Source organism: Pristis pectinata, chromosome 17 (assembly GCF_009764475.1).
Source record: "Pristis pectinata isolate sPriPec2 chromosome 17, sPriPec2.1.pri, whole genome shotgun sequence".
Lineage (NCBI taxonomy): Eukaryota > Metazoa > Chordata > Chondrichthyes > Rhinopristiformes > Pristidae > Pristis > Pristis pectinata.
The window spans coordinates 42976945-43001900 of NC_067421.1; the positions used below are offsets into that span (position 1 = coordinate 42976945).

At 53.1% G+C, this 24956-nt stretch overlaps 1 protein-coding gene across 1 annotated transcript in view; it reads right to left on the reverse strand.

Annotated features, from left to right (window-relative positions):
• adgrd1 (adhesion G protein-coupled receptor D1) overlaps positions 1–24956 on the reverse strand; it is a 106647-nt gene that overhangs the window by 31856 nt on the left and 49835 nt on the right. The window contains 6 exon segments of the mRNA XM_052032170.1: positions 3234–3300; positions 4203–4356; positions 12007–12118; positions 13389–13492; positions 17815–17938; positions 21400–21473. Of these exon segments, the coding sequence (XP_051888130.1) occupies positions 3234–3300; positions 4203–4356; positions 12007–12118; positions 13389–13492; positions 17815–17938; positions 21400–21473 (635 nt within the window).

Here is a 24956-nt window from a genome sequence, read left to right on the forward strand (position 1 = left end):
TCTGTCTCACCCCCCCTCCCACACACCCTGACTCCCCTACCCTGCACATTGTTCCCCCACCCACATGACCGGTGGTACAGGAGGGGTAAGTTTTCCACACCAAGTAGCTGGTATCGGGAACGAGCTGCCAGAGGAGGAGTTACAGGCAGTAGCGGTGACACCGGGACAGGCGGTCAGGGCACAGAGGAGGAGTTACAGGCAGGAGCGGTGACACTGGGACAGGCAGTCAGGGCACAGAGGAGGAGTTACAGGCAGGAGCGGTGACACTGGGACAGGCAGTCAGGGCACAGAGGAGGAGTTACAGGCAGTAGCGGTGACACCGGGACAGGCAGTCAGGGCACAGAGGAGGAGTTACAGGCAGTAGCGGTGACACCGGGACAGGCGGTCAGGGCGCAGAGGAGGAGTTACAGGCAGTAGCGGTGACACCGGGACAGGCGGTCAGGGTGCAGAGGAGGAGTTACAGGCAGTAGCGGTGACACCGGGACAGGCGGTCAGGGTGCAGAGCGATGTGGAATGAATGCAGGGAGGTCGGACTAGTACAGGTAGGTGTGGGGACGGCAGGGACAACCCAGTCTGGGTGTTTCTCCCTTTTTCGGCTTTGATGAAGATCTTTGACCTGAGACATTATCTGGCTCTCCCCCACAGATGTTGCCTGACCTGCTGAGTGTTTCTAGTCTCTATTGCACTCTCTGTAAACGTGAGCACACCCAAAATTCCGCTGTATTTGTCCTAACTGGCAGTGAACCCCTCACCCCACCCTGTGCCCACTGGACCACAGTTACTCCCAGTCCAGCAACACCTCACTTATGACATCATCTGAGCCTCAGCCCAAAAGTGGGGTCCCCGCCAACCCCATCTCTGACCTCCGAGATTTAATTGGGACACAGAGCTCCAGGATCCCCTCCCTCTGCCTCCCTGTCTCTCTCCTCTCCTCTCAGGATGTAGGTACCAGCTCCAGGCCACTGTTACTGAGAGACAGCCACCAGCTGACAGCCTGTGTCAGTCTGACCTCTCTGCCTGCTCCCTGAGTTCCAGTTCTCAGCAGCCCACCTCCCAGCTGGGGCTTTGTACAGGAACTGGATCAGTTACATAAAACAGGGCAGTGGAGTGTGACCACTGCAGCATGAGAAGGGATTTGAAAGAAGCTAAAATTCATCACACACATCTACTGCAGTGAGAATGAAGCTGGGGAAATGTTAACTCAGCTGTCTTCAGTCTCGCTGGTAGACAGGCACAGACTGTAACAGTGGCAGCACTAGAAGCAGCGTAAACAAGGGTGTTGTGGTGTGGAATTGGACCAGGAGAGATCTGTGCAGAACACTCGACACATGGTTTTCACTGTTGTCCAATGAAGTCAGGCTTCTGGTATTGACCAATGAAAAGTAAGCTTGCATTTCTTCAGCACTTCCCAAGTATTCTGCAACCCAGGAATTGAGGTGTGCATAGGAAGATCCCACAAACAGCAGTGTGACGGCACTCTAGGTGTTAATAACACCAACCAATAGCCAATGTTCCAATGTTCATCCTTGATTGGATGGAATTACACCCAATGAAAAGGGCAGGCAAAGCTTTGGCTTAATGACTCAGGCAGCACCTTCAAAAGTGCGGCACTCCCTCAGAGACAATCGGACCAGTAGACACAGTGCACCAACTATGGGCAGGACCTGTGGCAGGAGGATCAGTGCCCCACACAGGGATCGGCTAATGACCCAGAGGGGGGAGGAGGAGAAGGTCCTTACTCAGCCAGTTGCTGTGCCCTTGGATGAGGAGTTGGAGGAGCAGATTCTACAGGAGCTTACAGCAGAGGAGCTGGAGAAACGGTCAAGGTGGAAACATTGCCAGGGCTGTGAGGAGAAAGCAGGGGGCAGTCCATGCTGGAACGGTTGGACAAAGAGTCAGGTAGCTCGGCCAGATGACCTGACCACTGCCTTGTAGGATTCTGCTAGAACCTAGAACTCTACAGAGTCTGCCTCTGTACCATCTGATTTCATTAATGTTCACAAGGTTTATTCACATGAGTGCACTTTGATGGCACTTAACTGAATCAAATGAGCTGTGGGAAAATGATCAAACCTTCAAAGCCATTTGCGGATCTGATACCAGACTCCCAGTGCATCACTTCCATTACCCTGGACCTTCCCAACACTCGGCACAGACTTTCATGTTACCAATTGAAATGATTCTGGACCATCAGACTGAAGGATAATTAACTTTCTGACAAAATTACTATTTCTGCAGTTTGTCAAGAAAATCCAAGCAGGAAGCAGAGCGAGAGAGACAAACCACGACTGAGCAACCCACTGATCAGTACTGTCCAGGGACGAGATTCACATAGGGCACGGCATAGAGTCAGACAGTCACACAGCACAGAAAGAGGCCCTTTGGCCCAGCGACTCTATGCTGACCACCAAACACCCATTTACACTAACTCTACAACAACACCATCATTTTTATCCCCCCCACATTCCCAAAAACTCCCCCCAGATTCTACCCCTCACCCACACATTAGTGGGAAATTTACAGTGGCCAATTAACCCACTGACCCACATGTCTTTGCTGTTGGTAAATTGGTTTATTACTGTCACATGTACCGAGGTACAGTGAAAAACTTTGTTTTGCATGCCGTCCATACAGATCATTTCATCACATCAGTGCACTGAGGCAGTACAAGGGAAAACAATAACAGAATGCAGAATAAAGTGTCCCAGTTACAGAGAAAGTGGAGTGCAGGCAGACAATAAGCTGCAAGGTCATGACGAGGGAGATTGGGAGATCAGAGTCCACCGGAGCACCCAGGGGAAACTCACGTGGTCACAGAGAGAATGTGCAAACTCCACATAGACAGCACCCAAGGCCAGGATTGAAGTCGGGTCTCTGGTACTGTGAGGTAGTTGTGTCACTGCACTGCCCATCTACAATACGTTGGGGATGTTGAGCTGCCATCTCTCAGCTCCCAGCCATAGTGCTGCAGGACACCACCTCCGTAAACATACTCCACCCCGCTGCAATGAAGGCCAACAGTCCATTTGTCCCCTGGTATCTTCGGACCAACATTGGGTTCCTTGTACAAGAACACCCAGGTCACCAGTGTCTGAAGTCTCCTTCCATTGGTAATAATCCACTGCTTCATTCTTCCTCCTGCCGTGGGGAACTTGGTGCAGTTTGGGACCATGCAGGACGACAGTCGAGTGGAACCACAACAGATCAGGGGCTGTGACTCCAGTAATACTCACTTGTCTACTCTGCCGTAGCTGTCAAAAGCAGAGGTAACGGACACAATGCAGATCACCAAGGGAGAGCCTAAAGGAAGAGGCAGCAAGTCAGCTCCAGCATACAGCCAGCAACACTCAGAGCAGCACTCAACACTGACCTCAGGCCACCCCCTCCCCTCCCCTCCCAAGTGAGGGGGGCGGCTGAGCACCAACTCCCCTCCCCTCACCAGTGAGGGGGTGGCTGCTTCTGAGATACCTTCAGCCTACACAAAGGGTCAGAGTGGAGACCAGCGCATGGACTCCATACCAACACTCCAGTACTGCACTGCTAGGGGGCCGCACTGCTCGGGGGCCGCACTGCTCAGGGGCCGCACTGCTCGGGGGCCACCATTCAGTTGAACCTCATGTTGAGGCTCTGTCAGTGGGGTGGAAGGTCCCAGAGGGGAGGAGGACCTCTCCCCGAGCCCCTCACCATCACCTCGAGCTCCACACACTCAGCATCAGTCAGGTGTTCCCTGCCACCATGCGCACTGCTCGTGAAGTCAGTGCACGGTTCCTGACATGGCAGACGGGACTGTGACCTGACTGAGCACTTCAACACACCATCCCGACATTCCCTGCTCTGTCCTGCCCCCGCTCATCCCAATGTTCCCTGCTCCGTCCTGCTCCCACCCACCCCGACGTTCCCTGCTCCCACCCATCCCGACGTTCCCTGCTCCCACCCATCCCAGCGTTCCCTGCTCCCACCCATCCCAGCGTTCCCTGCTCCCACCCATCCTGGTATTCCCTGCTCCATCCTGCTCCCGCACCACCCCGACGTTCCCCGCTCCGTCCTGCTCCCACCCATCCTGGCGTTCCCTGCTCCCACCCACCCCGGCGTTCCCTGTGTCCTGCTCCCACACCATCCCGATATTCCCTGCTCCGTCTTGCTCCCACACCGGCTCGCCCGCCTCACCATTTGCATTAAGTGTGTGGTCCACAGGTACTCACCCCAGCCAATGCCATAGTAATAGAAGTGCTTGCTCTCCTCTGAGCCAAAGACCTTGATGACCATGTTGTAGAGGTGAAGGCCCTCAACTAACATCCAGGAGAAGGCACTGAGGAAGAAGAAATGCAGGAGAATGGCCAGGACCTTGCACGGGAGCTGTTCAGGCAGAGAGGGTCCATCAGTCATAGTCATTACATTCCACACAACCTTCCAACACTGGCACGTATCAGCGATACAGCAGGAACCAACATTACCCAAATACTGGTTATGGGCATTGCTTCCTCTGAGATCTTGCTGTGCACAAATTGGCTGCCCTGTCTCCCAAAATATGTTATAGGAAGGACTTCACTGGCTGGCACATTAGGACAGGGTGGTTGGGGATGGGTGTGATAGAAGTGTAAGTTGACTGGGCCAGTAGGGGAACAGTGGTAGAGGTCAGTTAGCACACCTGAGACTTGGTATCCATGAGGCAGGGCAAACTCTGCCTCTCTCAGAGGAAAGCTCTATTGGTCAGATCACCTGACTGTGCCCAGCGCTAGGTAATAGCTCTGGAGAGGGTGCAGAGGGGGTTCACCAGGAGGTTGCCTGGGATAGAGCAGTTCAGTTATGAGGAGAGACTGGAAAGGCTGGGTCTGTTCTCCCTGGAGCGCAGGGGGTTAAGAGGGGGCATGACTGATGTGTATAAAATGATGAGGGGTATAGATAGGGTACGCTGCAGGAAACATTCTCCAGATCAGAGGGAGATAAAACTAGAGGACACAGATTTTGGGTGAGGGAGAAGAGATTTAGAGGGGATCTGAGGGGGACCTTCTTCACCCAGAGAGTGGGGAGAACCTGGAACACACTGCCTGAGGGAGCGGTGGAAGCAGAGTCAGGTGTTCCCCGCCACCACGTCTGATTAAACCCCATCTGCCATTTCTCCACCAAACTTCCAACTAATCTACATTCTGCTGTACCCTTCGACAACCTTCCTCGCTATCCACAACACCACCAATTTCCATGTCATCTGTAAACATACGAGTCAGACCACTACATTTTCATCCAAATCATTAACGTATATCAGAAACAACAGAGGGGCCAGCACTGATCCTTGTGGAAGACCACTGGTCACCGTCAGAAAAACACCCCTCCATCACTAGCCTCTGCCTTCCCCGGCAAAGCCAAACTGGGATCCAATTTGCCTCCCTACCATGGATCCCATGTGACTTAACCTTACGGACCAGACTACCATGGGGCAGGAAAAAACAAACGGCTGGAGGAACTCAGTGGGTCAAGCAGCATCTATGGAGGCAGAGGCATGGTGGACACTTTGGGTCAAGACCCTACGTCAGGGGTGAGCGTGTAGGGGGAAGACGGCCAGCAGATAGAAGTGACAGGGAGGGGTGGTAGGTGGAACCATTTGTGGGGGTGGGGGGTGAAATTAGGTAGATGGAACCAGGGGGGGAGGGTGGAGACTGATGGCGGGCCGGTGGAAGCAGGCAGGGAGGGGATAGGAAAGGTGAACCGAGAGAGAAGAAAGCCAGGTGAATAGGGATGTGGGTGATGGGCAGATGGTATCAGGTGGGCGAGGTTGATGAGCCTTGGTAACAAAATGTGGCAGAGACGGAAAAGGTGAACCAAGGGAGAGAGAACCTGGGTGGACTGATGGCAGTGGGAAAGGAACACGGGGGTGTGGTTAACCTGAAACTGGAAAATTCCTGTTCCTACTGTTACGGACTCAGTGAAAGTCCCTTTAAGATAGAGAGTGTGTGTGTATGTGTGTGTGGGGCGTGCTTACGTCAATAGAAGATAAAGGACGTAATGACGTTGTTGAAGAAGTAAGAAGAAGAAGGAGAGAGAGAGAGAGAGAGAGAAGGGAGAGAGACACCAGCCTGCTTGTTTTCTCTATCGATGGATGAGAAACAATAACTGTGTTTGCCACTGAAATCCACGTATGGAAGTTGGAAGTAATCCGGTGGAGTTCACTTTGTTGCTGACCTGTAGAGGGAAACAGGTATTTGTGTGTGGACGACCACGGTTCGGATGCTTTTCGGGGTGAGGAAGTCACTACCGAGTAAACACTGAAGTGTCGTTTGGGTTCCATCGTGGAACATTTGGATTTCGTATGTACTCTCTCTATGTTTTTCTACATCTACATCTTATCTTCAGACAACGGTGGTTGTTGAAGAAGCCCTTGCTCATGTTTCACCTTGTGGCTTGCGGAACTGAACTTTAAGAACCATTCCGGAACTGGGAGTTTTGGACTTTGTCACACACACACACGAAGAGTTTAGTTTTGGGGTTAACGTTCGAGGTTTAACATTCTTGAATTCTAACATACTAACATTTTTTTTTAACTTTTATTTTACGTATTATCATAAGTAGTGATTAATAAGATAGTTTTTAACACTGAATCATGCTCAGTGTGTTTCTTTTGTTGCTGGTTTGTGACACTACCACTGGGTTGCAGACTAGCCAAGAGGAATGTGAGGTGTTGTTCTTACAGTTTGTGTTTAACCTCACTGTAGCAGTGTAGAAGGCCGAGGACAGACAGGTCAGTGTGTGTGAATGGGAAGGGGAATTGACGTAACCATGTAACCAGAAGCTCAAGATGGGCATTGCAGACAGAGTACAGTTACTTCACAAAATGGTTGCCTGGTCAACGGTTGGTCTCGCCGATGTAGAGGCAACATTGAATGCGACAGACAGATTGGAGGAGGTGCACATGATGGGTGGGTGCGTGGTGGGTGTGTGGAACACACTGCCGGCAGAGGTTGTGGGGGCAGGTACATTAGGGACATTTAAGAGACTCTTAGATAGACACATGAATGATAGAGAAATAGGGGGCTATGTGGGAGGGAAGGGTTAGAGCAGGATAAAACGTCGGCACAACATTGTGGGCCGAAGGGCCTGTACTGTGCTGTAGTTTTCTATGTTCTATGAATCTCTGCCTCACCTGGAAGGGCTGTTTAGGTCCCTGGATAGTGGTGGAGGAGCAGGGTGTGGTGGGGTGGGGGGACCTGTGGAGGGGAGGGTGTGGGGGGTGATGGGGAGGGTCGGGTGTTAGGGGATTGTGGAGGTTGTGGGGGGTTGGGGGGGATCTGTGGTTGTGGGAGGTGGGGGGAGAGGTTGTGGGTGTGAGGAGATCTGTGGAGGTTTTGTGGGGTGGGGGGAAGGTTGTGGAGGTTTTGTGGGGTGGGGGGAAGGTTGTGGGGGATGATGGGTAGGGTAGGGGTGGGGGATCTGTGGAGGTTGTGGGGGGTGATGGGGCCGTGGGGGGGTGGGGGATCTGTGGAGGTTGTGGTGGGGTGGGGGCAGGTTGTAGGAGCTGATGGGGAGGTTCAGAGGTGGGGGCAGCTGTGGAGGTTGTCGGAGTGTGGGGGGGAGGTTGTAGGGGTGGGGGAACTTTGTAGGGTGGGTGATGGGAGAGAGACCACTGCCCCCCCCCCCCCCGACTGCCCTCAATGGGCTGTATAGTTGCTGTTACCAAGAACAGAGTTTGGGTGAAGATGCCTGCTGACACTGAGGGAGGAGGGGAACAGTGCAGTGGTCTGGTACCCAGACCCCTCCCTTACAGAGCTGCACACAGCTCCATCTGCACCACACCCCTCCCCTGAACACCAAGCCCTTGGTCCCCAATTACCACCAACACCTTCCTTCCCCAGGCTCCAGACACAGTCCCCTACACCTCACAGTTGGCTTCTATCTCCTCCCCAGGCTCCACAAACAGGACAGTCCGTGCAGATCCAGCCTGCTCCTGCCCACAGAGTCCAACTCCCCCTCTGCCAGTCCAGCCCCTTCCCACTTTCCCGATGCTCACTGCCACACTGACATGTTCCACTTTCCTGGTTCATTTTCACATGGACATACGATCCCTCTACACCTCACGGACATCTAGGGACCCTCTGCTTCTTCACCAACTAGAGGTCCAACCAACAACACACATTCGCCTGGCCAAAACTGTCCTCACGTTGAACAAACTCCTTCAACTCCACCCAAACCAAAGGTGCAACTATGGGCACTCACGCAGGCCCGAGCCCAGATGCCTCCTTGTGGGATACATGGAACAGTCTTTGTTTCAGTCCTCCTCCGGACACTTCCCTCAACTTCTTTCTCCAATGCATCAACGACTGCATTGGTGCTGCTTCCTGCATTCATGCAGAGGTCAGACACTTCTGCAGCCACTGTCCACTCTGTTCTCACTCTCACGGGATCCATCCACGGCTCATCCCTTCCTCTCCCTCCATTTCAGTGACCAGTATCCACTACAGGCCCACCGACCCCAAGCTCTGGACCCCACCTCCCCCCACCCTGCCTCCTCTAAGGACTCCACTCCATTCTCCCAGTTTTCCCATCTCTGGCATATCCTGCTCATTATGTGGACAACACAAGGAATAATTAAGGCAATAAAACGACTGGCAAAAGTCAATCATCCAACACATCGTTCTGTGAGCTGGTACATTGGGAGTCTCTGCACCTGCCTTGGGTTATTCAGATGTCTTCCCCTACGCCCAATACATGAGGAAGTCTTTGTGGTGGAGAGAACTTTACAGATTCTGGTAAAATCACTGCAACCTCTCATGAACTTCACCACCTCATGTGGCAGATGGTTTAGCCGGGAATCTAACCACAGCACTGCTCCTGTTTACTCCGGGCAACCCGACTGGGAGACTGGTGACCTCGGTCTTCACTACAAGGATTGCTCAGTATGTAAACCTGGTGCACAGATGTGAGCAGTGACCTCATTCACCTCTGATCCATTACAGGTGACAACCTCTCCTCAGAACGGGCCAGTAGTTATTGAGGCACTCTTAGTCCCGGACTGAGCACTCCACTGCAGTGCTGAGGGATGGCTACATCGCTGGAGGCACAGTCTGCCAGACAGGGCATTACACTGATGACCACAAACAATCTGCACTCAGTGTTCACATGTGGACAGCCTCTTGCCTCATAGAAGCCTTAAAAAAAACTCCCTTTGGAAAAACTTCTGTATCAGAAATGACACAATAAAATAGATACCAGTCAAAAATTAATGGAACTAGAAACACTAAAAGCTGCTTTATCAGATGGTCAGGTTATGAAACCTGAAATATTTCCCATTCTTGTGGTTTTGTTGCAGTTTTGAACACCGTCATTAAAGGCTGATGGTTCCTGCAGAGACCATCTCCTCACAGCTTGTGTTCAGATCACCTGATGCTTCAATACCAAACATACTCAAGTTGTGTGTCTGTGTGTGTGAATAGAATACAGAACATTACAGCACAGTACAGGACCCTCGGCCCACAATGTTGTGCCGACATTTTATCCTGCTCTAAGATCTATCTAACCCTTCCCTCCCACATAGCCCTCCATTTCTCTATCATTTATGTGGCTATCTAAGAGTCTCTTAAATGTCCCTAATGTATCTGCCCCCACAACCTCTGCAGGCAGTGCATTCCATGCACCCACCACTCTCTGTGTAAAAAAACTTATCCCTGACATCCCCCTTATACCTTCTTCTAATCACCTTACAATTATGTCCCCTCATGTGAGACATTTTCGCCCTGGGAAAAAGTCTCTGACTGTCCACTCGATCTATGCCTCTTATCATCTTATACACCTCTGTCAAGTCACCTCTCACCCTCCTTCGCTCCAAAGAGAAAAGCCCTAGCTCACTCAACCCATCCTCGTAAGACATGCTCTCCAATCCAGGCAGCATCCTGGTAAATCTCCTCTACACCCTCTCTAAAGCTTCCACATCCCTCCTATAATGAGGCAACCAGAACTGAACACAATATTCTAAGTGTGGTCTAACCAGAGTTCTATAGAGCTGCAACATCACCTCGTGGCTCTTGAACTCAATACCCCGACTAATGAAGGTCAACACACCATACACCTTCTTTAACAACCCTATCGACCTGTGTGGCAACCTTGAGGGATCTATTGGACATGGACCTCAAGATCCCTCTGTTCGTCCACACAGCTAAGAGTCCTGCCATTAACCTTGTATTCTGCCTTCAAATTCAATCTTCCAAAGTGTATCACTTCACACTTTTCCGGGCTGAACTCCATCTGCCACTTCTCAGCTCAGCTCTGCATCCTATCGATATCCTGTTGTAATCAACAGCAACCTTCTACACTATCCACAACACCACCAACCTTCATGCCACCTGCAAACTTACTAACCCACCCTTCCACGTCCTCATCCATTTATACAAATCACAAAGAGAACCCAGAAGTTCCAGCACATCCTCTTTACTCACGTCAACATGCCCTAGCGTGTTAGTCTGTCATACGCCATCCTCACAAACGTCAAGGTCTCTCTCACTGGTGTGTGTATGTGCGTGTGACTCTGAGAGTGTGAGTCTGTGTGCATGTCTGAGAGTCTGTGTGTCTGTCTGTGTGTGAGTGTGAGTGTGTGCATGTCCGCATGAGTGTGTGCACGCGTGTGTGTGTCCCTCCCTCTTCCGGAGAATATGAACTGAACAGAGAGGGTGTGAAGGCCAGGGAGATACATTAGAAAGTCAATTCAACATCCAGTACACTGACAGCACCCATGGACACCCCACTTCCAGAGACAAACACCAAAGGTCAGAGAGGAGAAGCCAGCCACCTCCTGCGCTTTCCTCTGAACCTACAATGACCAGTTTGTCCTCGTACGTACGGCAGGACGGAATTTACAAGCAGCTGCCAGTCAATAGAACAATCCCAGCAACACCATCACGGTTTACGTACTAGATGTGTCTTACAAAACAACTCATTCTGTTCACAGGGTGACCCCTCCAGGTGTTAGTAGAAAGACAGCATTTGTTACATTAACACTCACCAGACTGAGAGCTCGGCCCTGACTGAAAGGCACAGCCCTGCACCTCCATTGGATGCTGATCAGACGATTTACAAGGAGGACAGATGATTTTCCAGTGGGTGCAATCACTGGTGTTACTCTAGCAGAGCCAGCCACTGGCCAGGAACTACAATTACAATGTGATATCTGGAGAGGCAGATTCACCAGGGGATGTTGACACAGCAGGTTACAGGGTGAATGGAAATGCTCTAAACATGTCCAGAACCCGTCTAACACCGTCAACAACAGGGCCGGTACCGTGGGATGACGTGTACTGGTGCTCTACAGTAGTGTTACCAACCCTGTGTCAAGCCATGACGGAAAGGCTACACTCCTATAGCACCTTGCACATCCCTTTCAGGACATCCAATGAAGTGATTTGGAGGAATTCCTGCAGTCAGTTTGCGCACAGTGAGCACCCTGTGACCATCAGACCCAATGTGGACAGATGCTGGATACCCAGCAGGTCAGGCAGCATCTGAGGGGGGAGTGTTTCAGGTCCAGTTCAGAACCAATGAAAGGTCTTCCACCTAAATGTTGAGGGAGCTGAAGAACGTGGAGAGGAAGAGGTCACCTGGGAATGTGTTGGAAGAGGTGGATTCAGAGGTAAGAGTAGCAGATGAGCTGAGGAAGGAGTACGTCAGGAACAAGAGGGGACTGGTCAAGAACTGATGTAAGGCATTGGACGAGATCCCACAAGGTAGGCTGCTCCAGAAGGTTAAGGCACGTGGCATTCAAGGTGAGCTGGCTAATTGGATCCAAAATTGGCTTGATATCAGGAGGCAGAGGGCCAGGGTGGAAGGGATGCTTAACCAATTGGAAGTGCGGTGTTCTGCACTTAAATAGGCAAGGTACAGAGGATACAGTCCTAATGTGGGCAAATGGGGTTAGTACAAACGGGAGGAAAGGTCGGCATGCACAGTTTGGGCCAAAGGGCCTGTTTCTGTGCCGTACAGATCTATGACTCTCTCCGGCAAGATTCCCCACGGACGTTCCCCACTCACCGTATCCGGGACAAAGCGGAAGCTGACGAGGAGCAGGATCTGTGCCGCCAGGATGCTGAAGGACAGGTTGGCATGGATGTGGTAACGCTGGTTCCGGATGGTGCTCACCGACCTGGGCAGTCGGGGGGAGACCGTGAATGCACAACAGGCAGAGACCGTCAGAGAATGGACAACACCCAGAGCACAAACACCGACTGTACCTCAACAACCATATTCCTCCAAACCAACTGACCCCACAGCACTACAGCACAGGGGGCATCAGCCCGCGAGACATCAGAAAAATTTGGGGCTGGTAGGAGATGGGAGGGCGGGAGACAGATGACAGAGCGGCAGGATGTGTGAGCGAGGGGGTGCGTTGGCGAGGACCAAGGTCAGGCGGGATGGAGGTAACTGGTGCTGGGCCCCAAGGACCACTTCTCGCACCACAGGTATTTACCATCAGTATTAATGACCTGGAGGAGGGGTAGAGAGTGAGGAATCCAGTTCTGTCAGTGACTCAAACACCGGCGGGAGGGCCCGTTGTGATGGGAATATTTGGATTCTGCAACAGGATAGAGACGGGTTGGTGAGTGGGTGGAGCCTCGGTCAATGGGGTTAAGTGGGGAAGTGTGAGCTTCAAAGGCATCCCCCTCCCCCCACACACGTCAGCAGTGACAGGAGCCTCTCAGCCCGTACTGGGGCAGATGTTCAACCATGAGTGGGGGCTGATAGAGGGGTTCAATCCCCTCCACACCTGGGGATCTCACACCCACCCATTGGACATGCCAACCTAGAAACCCCCTACCCAACTCTCCAAGTACCCAGCCACCCCACACTCCACTCCCACCCACACACCCCACCTCGCACCCCACTCCCACCCACACACCCCACCTCGCACCCCACTCCCACCCACACACCCCACCTCGCACCCCACTCCCACCCACACACCCCACCTCGCACCCCACTCCCACCCACACACCCCACCTCGCACCCCACTCCCACTCACACACCCCACCTCGCACCCCACCCCACATTCCACTCCCACCCACACACCGCACTGCACCTTACACCCCACCCCCCACTGCCACCCACACATCCCACCCCGACTACAGACACTCCACCCCACCTACCAATCGCACCCATACACCCAACCTGTGTGGGTGGGGTGTACCCTGTGTGGGTGGGGTGTACCCTGTGTGGGTGGGGTGTGGGTGAGGTGTGAGTGAGGTGTACCCAGTGTGGGTGAGGTGTACCCAGTGTGAGTGGGGTGTGAATGAGGTGTACCTGGTGTGGGTGGGGTGTGAATGAGGTGTACCTGGTGTGGGTGAGGTGTACCTGGTGTGGGTGGGGTGTGAGTGGGGTGTACCCGGTGTGGGTGGCCCACCGTGGGCAGAGATACTCACGAGAGCACCGCGAAGGTGACGAGGGTGACGGTCAGACACACAATGGAGAGCGAGCAGCCCACGTAGGTGATGGCCGACAGAGCCACCTGGTGTACACGCTCCAGCTGACGGGGAGAGAACACACGGATCACACCTGTCACCCCCGACACACCCAGTGTCACACCCACTGACACACCCACCTGTGTCCAACCTTGTCCCTCCCATCTCTCACCGCTGGGCCCACTGACCCACACGGCCTCCTGTTTACACCCCTCCCAATCTCTGTAACCCCCTCCGACCCCCCACCCCTCCTGTCACCTCCAACAGCAATCTCTTGTAGATCCCTTGTTTAAATCCTTCCACCATCGGCAGACCCGTCTTCGACTTCCTGTGTCCCAAGCTCCAGAATTCCCTCCCTAAACCTCTCCCTCTGCTCCTTTGAGAAGCTCCTTACACCCTTCCTCTGCTACCCTAACATCTGTGCCTGTGGTGAGGACATCCCCACGTTATTTGGGTCGTGATACCTCGGAGCTACAGATTGTGAAGAACGGTACCTCGAGTCTATCAGTGAAAGCCTCAAGCCCCGCTCCCCGTGTGGTTCACAGGTACCCAGGTCCACATGGACACTTCATGGAAAGAGGCAGGGTGGGGAAAGTAGTCAAAAAGCTCATGGAATCCTGTGCTTCACACACAAAGCCCCAAGTACAAGAACAGACCATGCTGAGCCTTTATAAACAATGGAGCTGCAGGGCTGTGCCCAGTTGTGGAGGCCACACTTTGGGGGAGATGTGAAGGCTTCAGAGAGGGTTCAGGAGACACGGATCGTAGAATCTGTGCACCCTCTCAGACTTCATCCAGCCTGCCTGAACCCTGACCCAGCCATCCCTCAGTGTCCGTGGATCCCACAGATCCAAAGTTTCACCACCCTGTGAACAAGGGAATCTCTCCTTCCCAAAGCCCAAAGTGGTCAACCCCTCTCCCATGACCCCTCCTCACACTCCCAGATTCCCCAGCCAATGGGGGAAACCTCTCAGCGTCTCCCCCCCCCCCCCGGTCAATCATCTCATTGACATCACCTCATTCAACTCAACCCCAGTGTCGGCCAACCCCAAGGAAATCCCTCACTCAGGGCACACCCCAGCAAACCTACACTGCCCAACCCCAATATCCTTCCTGGGATACACAGCAAACCCTCTGGTGACATCTCACCACCATCATGTACTGTTACAGCAAATCTTCCCTCCTTTAGACAAAACCCAACCTCATCGAGCCAAGAGACAGGCTCGAGGAAGAGTGGAGCTGGATATCAACCCAGATTCACAGTGTGTGTAAACTAGGGCTGCCTCGTTCCAGCTCTGCAGACCAAGGGTAGATCACAGACCACAGGCATGGGGTGCTGGGAGGCCCTGGATTACACTGAGGGCCAGCAAAGATTCGATGGGTTGGGGAATCCAGAACTAGAGGGCACAGGTTCAAGGTGAGAGGGGGGAGGTTTAATCAGAACCTGAGGGGCAACTTTTTCACCCAGACAGTGGTGAGTATATGGAACGAGCTGTTAGAGGAAGTGGGTGAAGCAGGTACATTAACATTTAAAAGGTACTTGGATCAGGTCCATGGATGGGAAAGTTCAGAGGGATATGGGCCAAATGTGGGCAAACGGGGCTGGCTTAGATGGGAATCTTGGTCGGCATGGACCAGTTGGGCCGAAGGGCCTGTTTCTGTGCTGTATGGCTCTGTGACCAAATGACCTCCTTTGTCTCATAGCAGGCGGGATGAGCAGTGGGGAGGGAACAGCAGCTCGTGCCCTGGGCCGGGTTTGGCCACCCTGCTTTGTGTTAACACAGAAACCAGGCAGGACACAGTCTCCAGTTCAGCAGCTGACAAATTCAGGGCCAGTTATCTGAGAAACTGCTGGTAATCTGCAGGCAATTTGGTCACTCATTGATTTATCAGTAACAACTACATTGCAGCAATGTAAGGGTGTTGGAGGACTTGTTTATTGATCGCAAGGTTTCCCAGTACAGTACATGATCTTATCGTCTGTGCAGCACATGCAGTTCCAACAACGCCAGCACATTAGCTCTGAGGCTGATTATTTCTGACACTCCTTACATTACCAGCAGCTTAGATCAGCCTGGCTGTTCAGGGAGCTGCCCTCTCACAAAGGCTGGGGGCCTGCAGAACTCTCCCTCCCCCCACACACCTCCCCTCCTCCAGGCGAGATGTTGGGAGTGAATCCGAACATTCAGGACTGTGATCAACAGGTTTCAAGGGATCTGGAACAAAGGGAGTGGGGATGAGGTAGAGTTAGCCGAAATCTGCCCCAAACGCCAGACAGACAAGCGGTGTTGGAGACACTGGAGACTGCTGATGCTTAAACCTGGAGCAAAAATCAAACCACTGCAGGAAGTTAGTGAGTTGAGCAGCACTGTGGGGGCAGAGGGAGCTCGATGTTCTGGGCCAAGACCCTGCGTCAGGACTGAGGAGGGGCATTCGTGTTATTACTGAGATTAGGGCATCAGCGGCAAGGTCAACATTAATTGCCCATCAAGAGTTTGGGGGTGAGCTGCCTTCTTGAACTGCTGCAGTCCATGGGGAAAAGGAGCCCCCGGGGTGCTTGCTGGGGAGGGAGTTCCCAGGCTTAGACCCCGTGACGGAGAAGGAACGGCGAGATACTTCCGAGTGAGACTTGGAGGGGAACCTGCGGGGTGGTGGTGTTCCCCTGCACCCACTGCCCTTGACCTCCTTGGTGGGACAGGTGGTGGGTTTGGGAGGGGCTGTGCGAGGGGCCTGGGTGGGTGACCGCAGTGTGTTTTGTAGACGGTGCACACTGCAGCAGGGGACCCGGTTAATCACTGGGATGGTGGGTGCAAAGTCGATCTGGCAGGCTGCATTCTCCATGTTGAATGCCCAGGTCAGTATCCTCTCACACTCCCAACTTGTGCCTTGCGGGTGGTGATAGGGCTTTGGGCAGTCAGGGGTGGCTCACTCACCACCAGACACCTCTCCTGCTCCTATTTCTACTGCTGCTGCGTAGATAAGTTACACACTGTGGCCAGTACAACACTGAAGCACGTTCTGCATTCCCACACAGCACCCAGGAGTAATAACGTGTTAACATGTTGGGATTTGTCCACACTGTTTTCCAACAGTGCCCCTCCAGAAGGGAAAGATATTTACTTTAATGACCAGACCAAACCAACGAAGCTCGCTTGCTTGTGATGGTCTGACATCATTGGCCACTGGATGTTCACCCTGGTTAACCTTGGTGAACCAGGGTGAGTAAACCCAACCTATTCTAAGGCTTTGATAGCCTGCAATCCCCAACACATGGATGGAAGGAATTGATCACATTCCATCCTGCTTCCCACCCGAGCTCCTTCCTGGAAGGTTTTACATCTGGGCAATGTGTCCACACTTCACTTCCAGCAAGAACTTGAGCTGGACTCCAAGCAATGGAAACGACAAGGGAACCAGCGGGAGCTGGAGGACTTTGGCCCCTCGGGTCTGCTCTGTCTCTCAGATCACGGATGATCTTTTACCTCAGTGTCACTTCCTGCACTCACCCACGTCCCTTGATTAACTTAAAGTCCAAAAACAAAACACTAATTTTGGATGGAAACTCTAGCCCTGGAAAGCCCTGCTGTCTAACAGCAGAGCGATGAAGTGCTGGATCTTTTTCCAATCACATGCCGATTTGGCTCCGTGCACAAACTGACAGCAGCCGTGGTCAATGAGAGCTGGCTGAGTATTCCCTGTGGCAGCTCCCCTCACCTGTCAACACACAATCTGCTTTACATTCCAAGGCTGAGGGGTTGTAGAGCTCAATAACAGAGATTGAAGTGTATTCACCATCTCACACTACACATTGTGCAATGTTTCAGTAAGTGTGTGGAAACAGATACCCAGTTCCACGTTACGTTGCCAGACTCCAAGGGACTGATAAACATCGCTTTAATTGTCAGAAGGATAGTTTGCTTCCCAAACCTCGTTACTTGTGTCCAACATCATTTCCTCCATCTCTCACACCTGGACCCACTGACCCACACTGCCTCCCGGTTACACCCCTCCCCGTATCTGTGACCACCTCTGGCCCCTACACCCCTCCCCATCTCTGTGACCCCACCCCCCCGGCCCCTACACCCCTCCCCGTCTCTGTAACCCCCTCCGGCCCCTACACCCCTCCCCGTCTCTGTCACCCCCTCCGGCCCCTACACCCCTCCCCATCTCTGTAACTCCCTCCCCCTCTCCAGTCCTAAAACCCTCGAGATCTCTGCACACCTCCAGTCCTGGCCTCCCCTCAGCCTCCTTCACTCCAGGGTAAACAGTTCCAGCCTGTCCAGTCTCTCCGTGTAACCCAAGCCCTCCAGTCCCGGCAACATCCCTGTGAACCGTTTCTGCTCCCTCTCCAGCTCCCAGTCGGTGCTGAGGTTCTAAACTCACTCACCTCCAGGGGCACCACTTGCATGAGGATGGCAAAGTTGGTGAGGTGATTGCAGAGGCAGATGGAGTGGGAAACGTTCCCTCCAATCCGGATGCAGCCCTCGTTGGACCAAACCCCTGTCCCCGAGCTGTAAGGAGGTTGGGAGAGAAGACAATCTGCTGTCACTGTGCACTGACCACTCGTGGAGCAACTACTGCCCAGTCAGTGAGGTGTCAGAAGCACTCGGTGCCAAATCACAGGCTGGTAGCACCCAGGCTGCACTTGGCTGGGTCCATGGTCATCTCCGTTGGCTAGACATCCTAGAACATGGAACAGTACAGCACAGGACAGGCCCTTCAGCCCACAATGTTGTACCAACCTATATAAACCTACCCCATGATCAATCTAACCCTTCCCTCCTACACAGCCCATTACCCTCCATTTTTCTTACATCCATCTGCCTATCTAAGAGTCTTTTAAATGTCCCTATCGTATCGGCCTCTACCACCACCCCCAGCAGTGCATTCCAGGCACCCACCACTCTCTGTGTAAAGAACCTACCTCTGACATTTCCCCTGAACTTTCCTCCTCCGACCTTAAAAGGATGTCCTCTGGTATTGGCCATTGCCGCCCTGGGGAAAAGGTGCTGGCTGCCCACTCTGTCTATGCCCCTCATAATCTTATACACCTCTGTCAAGTCGCCTCCCATCCTGCGTCGCTCCAAAGAGAAAAGCCCTAGCTCGCTCAACCTTTCCTCATAAGACATGTTCCCTAATCCAGGCAGCATCCTGGTGAATCTCTTCTGCACTCTCTCTAAAGCTTCCACATCCTTCCTATAATGAGGCGACCAGAACAGAACACAGTACTCTAAGTGTGGTCTAACCAGAGTGTAACCATCAGCACGGTCACTTCTGTCACACGGGACAAAGTTCAGTCCAGCAGCCAGGGAGATGTCGGGGAGAAGGACAAGGGTGATCCGAGGTTTGGGAACTGAGTAGAGTCACAGAGCGATGCAGCACAAAGTGGGCCCTTCGGCCCAACTGGCCCATGCTGACCAAGATCCTGAGCTAGTGCGAGTGTAAATGGAGAGGAGATGAATGTGTGAGAGGTCGATTGGCTGGAGAGATTCCCTAATGAGGAATTATTCCAGTTTATCAGGCAGAGTTGAAACTCTAAAAGAGTCAGGATGGGATGTTTCCCCACAACTTGTATCATTTTGTGATTCAACAGGAGTTTCCAATTCTGCAGTCACAGGTCTCTGTTGGGAAGGACGTGGTTGCAGAGAATTTAACTCCAAACCCAATAACCTGGTGTGCACACTGAGCACAGAACCACGGGCTGTTCCTTCACCAACGTCCCTGGGAGAGGACATCTGATGTGCTCACCCTATACGTGACTCCAGACCCACCCCAGCCCTACGAAATGGCCGGAGACCTGGGGAGTCCAGGGAGGGGCTAAGAATGGCCAATAACCGCTGGTCACCACCAACACCACGTCTGGCAGGAAGGGAAGCCCTCCTGGCCAAGGGTTTGTTCCTCCACCTACCACGGGGCCCCAAGTGCAGGCAGCCTGAGTGATCCCACCACCGGACGGGAACAGAGGAACCTCCCAGCACAGATGTCCCTGGCAAAGCCTGGTCCTCCCCTCTGCTGCTCTGGATGAAGGTGGCAGTGGGGCCAAGGTGCCCAGCCATGGTGGGGAGATCCACAGCAGCCCCCTCGGTCTCAGGGTCTGGAGTCCTCAGCCAACCTCTGGACCATGACAGGAAGCGACCATGCCCAGATCCAGCCAGCTGTTGGGTGGCAACATCTGACCAGCAACATCTGACGCGGCACATCCGACCCCTTGTTCTGCTCCGTTCTTGCCAATGAACCTGGCATTTCCCAAGGGCCAGGCACACGGCACGGGGTCCACAGCTGTACATTGGCACAGCTGGTACATCTGCTAGCCCCACCCACAAAGGGACATCGCCCATCATTGGAGCATGCTTCAGAAAGTCTTTTATTGAACCTGTATTTATGCATTAATGAGTTAGTAGCTTAGTGCTTTGAAAAAACTTTGTTGCTCTTTTATGGACACTTGCTTCCACTGTACTGAGGTGTTCTTGATTGTCAGAGTCATGTGAAAGATACCACAAGACCAGAGTGCTGCTAAGGGTGGGGCCAGGACACAGCCACGAGGGGTGAGGGAGGTGGATGGGCAACAGATCAAACACAGTCCGGCCCACCCATCTTTGATTCCCAGGATCTGGGTGTCACCGGCAAGACCAGCATTTACTGCCCATCCCTAACTGCCCCTGTGAAGGGGGAGGTGAGCTGCCTCCTTGAACCGCTGCAGTTCTTCTGGTGAAGGTGCTCCCATGGTACTGCTGGGGAGGGGGTCCCAGGAGTTAGACCCAGTGACCATGAAGGAAGGGTGGAATATTTCCAAGTGTAAGAGTTGGAGGGGAACATGCAGGTGGTGGTGCTGCCCTTGTCCTGGGTGGGAGAGGTGGTGGGTTTGGGAGGGGCTGCCGGAGTAGCCTGGGTGGGTGACCGCAGTGCACTGTGCGGACGGTGCACACTGCAGCCTCTGTGTGTCGGTGGCGGAGGGAGGGGTGGTTAGGATGGTGGATGGGGTGTCCATAAGGTCCACCTACAGGCGGGAGGTCTCCCCTGCACCAGACAGTGAGAAGGGATGCGAGACCCAGGGGGCTTCCCATCTCCCTCTCCCGAGAGCAGGGAACCGCCTTCATGGAAGGGAATCCAGAGCCAACGTCTGTGTGGAATCTGCAGCCGTTCCCTCCACTCTGCACCCGTCTGCCACAGGGTCCTGGTTCCTCAAACCCCACACCACGCCTCACACCCATGGGACTCACTGAAAGTGGCTACACAGGTACATAGGGCGGTTAAGGCGGCTTACAGAATGTTTGCTTTCATTAATCGGGGTATTGAGTACAGGGGTCAAGAAGTTATGATGCATCTCTATAGAACTCTGGTTAGGCCGCATTTAGAATATTGTGTGTAATTCTGGTCACCTCACTATAGGAAGGATGTCGAGGCTTTAGAGAGGGTGCAGAGGAAGTTTACTGGAATGCTGCCTGGATTAGAGGGCATGCGCTATCAGGAGAGACTGGACAAACTTGGGCTCTTTTCTCTGGAGCGGCAGAGGCTGAGGGGTGATCTGTTGGAAGTGTATAAAATGATGAGGGGCATAGATAGGGTGGACAAGCAATATATTTTTCCCATTATTGAGCGATCCAATACCAGAGGGCATGCATTTAAGGTGAGAGGGGGTAGGTTCAGAACAGACGTGAGGGGTAGGTTTTTCACTGAGAGTGGTGGATGCCTGGAATGTGTTGCCTGATAGGGTGGTGGAGGCAAACTCATTGGGGGCTTTAAGAGGGGCTTGGATGGGCACATGAATGAGAGGAAAATGGAGGGATCAGCTATGTCGGCACAACATTGTGGGCCAAAGGGCCTGTTCTGTGCTGTACTGTTCTATGTTCTATGTTGTCTGGGACGTCCTGGGAGAGGCATGCAGCCACCCCGGATAGGGGAGAGCCCTTCCTCTGGGCAATCAGCCTGGTTCACGTCACCGGGACCCACAGGGACATCTCCTGGCACTCACCTGAAGTCGAGGAAGGCACACCACAGGTAGGTCAGGCTCGTCTTGTTCTGGGCACTGCTGTACTGTGCTGGAGTCTGAGGGAGACAGAGAGGGGAGCAGCCGTGAGGGCAGCGCAGAGACCCGCAACAGAAAGACCATTCGGCCCATTGGTCCTGTACTGGTACACAAACGGAGTCCCACATCCCTGGCTCACATCCAAGTCTCCGAGTTCCTCAGTCTCCTGTCCTCAACTAGATTATCGATGGATCCCCATGGCCAGTTTCTGGGACAGTCTCAGACCCCGGCAGCTCCCCAGAGTTTTGGGATCTGTGGTTCTGACCCCTCGGCACACCTCAGGACGGAGAGCGGGAGTCAGCCCCTTGTTCCACCACTCAGTGAGCTCTCAGCTGATGAGATCCTGGCCCAACCCTGAGCTCCCCCTAACCCTCACCTCACCAGAGCCCCACATCTCACCCTTCTCTTCCAGAACCTCTCGCTGTCACGGGAGACTGTACCCACACCGTCACGGGTGGCCATCCCACCTCACACAATCGTACAGCATTGAACCAGAGCAGTGGGCATCCTTCCTTGTGATCCCATCACCCAGCACTTGGTCCGGAGCCCTCAGTGACTCGAGTGCTCACTGGACACTTCTGAAATGCTGTCAGTGACCCAGCTTCAACCACTCTCTCTGGCAACAAACAATCTGCTGCAGGAACTCAACGGGTCGAGCAGCATCTGTGGTGGGGAGTGGAGGGGGGAGGGGGGAGGAACTGTTGACGTTTCGGGTCAAAACCCTGCATGAGGACTGAGAGTGGAGAGGGGAGATGGGTAGTATTAGAGGAGAGGAGAGGAGAGGAGAGGAGAGGAGAGGGGAGAGACAGAGCTACCAGTGTCTCCTCTCCCTCAGGCAGTGTGTTCCAGGTTCTCCCCACTCTCTGGGTGAAGAAGGTCCCCCTCAGATCCCCTCTAAATTTCTTCCCCCTCACCCTAAATCTGTGTCCTCTAGTTTTATCTCCCTCTGATATGGGGAAAGTTTCCTGCTGCGTACCCTATCCATGCCCCTGATTATTTTATACACCTCAGTCATGTCCCCTCTTAACCCCCTCCACTCCAGGGAGAACAGACCATCTCTCCTCACCCTCTCCATTAATGCCTTACATTTCTCCATAAGCACCCAGAGCAAAGTGTTCTCGGCAGCTGCCTGAACTGAGACTCCCACCGAGTGAGAACAAAGACCTCAGAGAGAACCGTGGCCAGTTCGTTAAGCAGCTACAAATCAGACACCATCTAACCCAGTGGTAGAACAGGCTTGAAGGGCTGAATGGCCTCCTCCTGTTTCTGCGTCCCTTCCTTAGATTCACCACAATGTTTTTTATTTTCATTTCTCAACAAGTCATCAACCCCCCTCCCAGGCAGTGCTGGGCAACCAGGTACCTCAGGGGCAATGGGTGGCCCTGAGTGCCCTCACCCAGGGAGTCTCACTTGGGCAGAATTCAGCCCTCCGATCCCTGCTGCTGAACCACTGTCGGACAGCCATCTCCACCAGGCACTAATGTGACCGTCTGTGAGAAGTGGAACAGACTTCAGGATGCTGGGTTTTACAGGTGGACACAGAGGAAACTCCAGGTACGGAGCTTTACAAGGGGTGTCAGGCCTTGAGGCAGGTCCAGGGACGAGGGCCTTCAGTGCCGTGGTGAGGCTGCAGAAACTGCTGCTGTTGTAGACTCTCAAAGAGGTACAGCATGGCCACAGGCCCTTCAGCCCACCGAGTCCGTGCTGACTTCACCCACCAACTAACAAAACATTCACCTTATTGTTTGTTCTCCCCACATGCCCATCAGCGACCCCAGATTCCACCACACACCAGGGACAATTTACAGTGGGCGGTTAACCCACCGACCCGCACGTCATTGGGATGTGGGAGGAAACCCACACAGTCACAGGGAGAACGTGCAAACTCCACACAGACAGCGCCAGAGGTCAGGATCGAACCCAGGTGTCTGGGGTGTGAGGCAGCGGATCTACTCGCTGTTGCCACTGTGCTGTACCCATTGAATGGGAGAGCAGACTCGAGGGGTAGAGTGGCCTCCTCCTGCTTCTGTTTCTGATATTCTGAAGTTGCAGGATGAGACGGTGTTTTACCGGAACCAAACCAGAGAGCTCCTGGGTAACGGTTGGACCATCAGCAGCCATAAGTTTACCATTTCCCCTTCTAGGTGAACCAAAAACTCTCAGAAATATAACACAGAACAGTACAGGAACAGGCCCTGTGGCCCACCATCTTGTGCCAAACTAATTAAGCTAATGACACCTAATTAAACTAATCACTTCCACACATGGACCATATCCCTCCATTCTCTGCACATTCACGTGCCTGCCTAAGAGCCTCTGTTGTATCTGCCTCCCCCACCACCCCAGGCAGCACATTCCAGGCACCCACCACTCTGTGTAAAAAAACTTGCCCCGTATATCTCCTTTGAACTTTCCCCTCTCACTTTAAATGCATGCCCTCTGGTATTAGACATTTTGACGCTGGGAGAAAGATACCAACTGTCTACTCAGTCTGCGCCTCTCAATCTTGTAAACCTCTATCAGGTCTCCCCTCAGCCTCCACCGCTCCAGAGAAAACAAAACTATTTTGTCCAACCTCTCCTCATAGCACATGCCCTCTAATCCAGGCAGCATCCTGGTGAACCTCTTCTGCACCCTCTCCAAAGCCTCCACATCCTTCCTAGAATGGGACGACCAGAACTGAATGCAATACTCCAGATACAGCCTAACCAGAGTTTTATAAAGCTGCAACATAACTTCCTGACCTTTGAACTCAATGCCTCGACTGATAAAGGCAAGCATGCCGTATGCCTTCTGTACCGCCCTATCGACCTGTGCTGCCACTTTCAGGGAGCTATGGACCTGAACCCAAGATCCTGAGATAGTGCTCATAAATACAAGCTAATCACTGATACATCTAATGGAGAAATAAAGAGAAATTACTTTCCCCAGAAATTAGATGAGGTGTAAGAGGGAGAAAGAGGGTAGAGAGGCTGAAAGGTTGGACTGAGCAAGAGGAGATGGTATGGACACAGACACAGCAAGGATGGTCCTGCTGTCCATTCTGAGTCATTCAGTGTGAAAACTCAACTCTTGCTTGCACAAGGAGGCAGACTGAAGGAGCGCTTTTTGCGTAAAGGAGCCAGATTTGGACGGGACTGAAATAATCCACGGCGGCTATTTATAGAGAACGTGTGATCAGAAACTGCAGTCAAACAGATGACAACAGCTCAGGTTCAGGAGACGCAAGCTGTATCAGAGGTGAGGACTCCCAGCTGAAGCAGCACTGGCAAGCCTCAACAGCAGGCTCTGCTCTTACTCTGGGGGTGAAACAGGTCGATGGACTGTTGGGAGGTACAAGCGGACCTCGCCAAATGACAAGCAGGCGTTATGTGGCTGGCAGTGAATGGGGGGGGGGGGGGGGGGGGGGAGGGAGGGAGGGGGCGAGGTGGAGAGGGGGTTTTGAAAGACCCAGCACCCTGCCCAAATCCCAGCTGGTGAATCCAAATGAACCTGCAGCCACT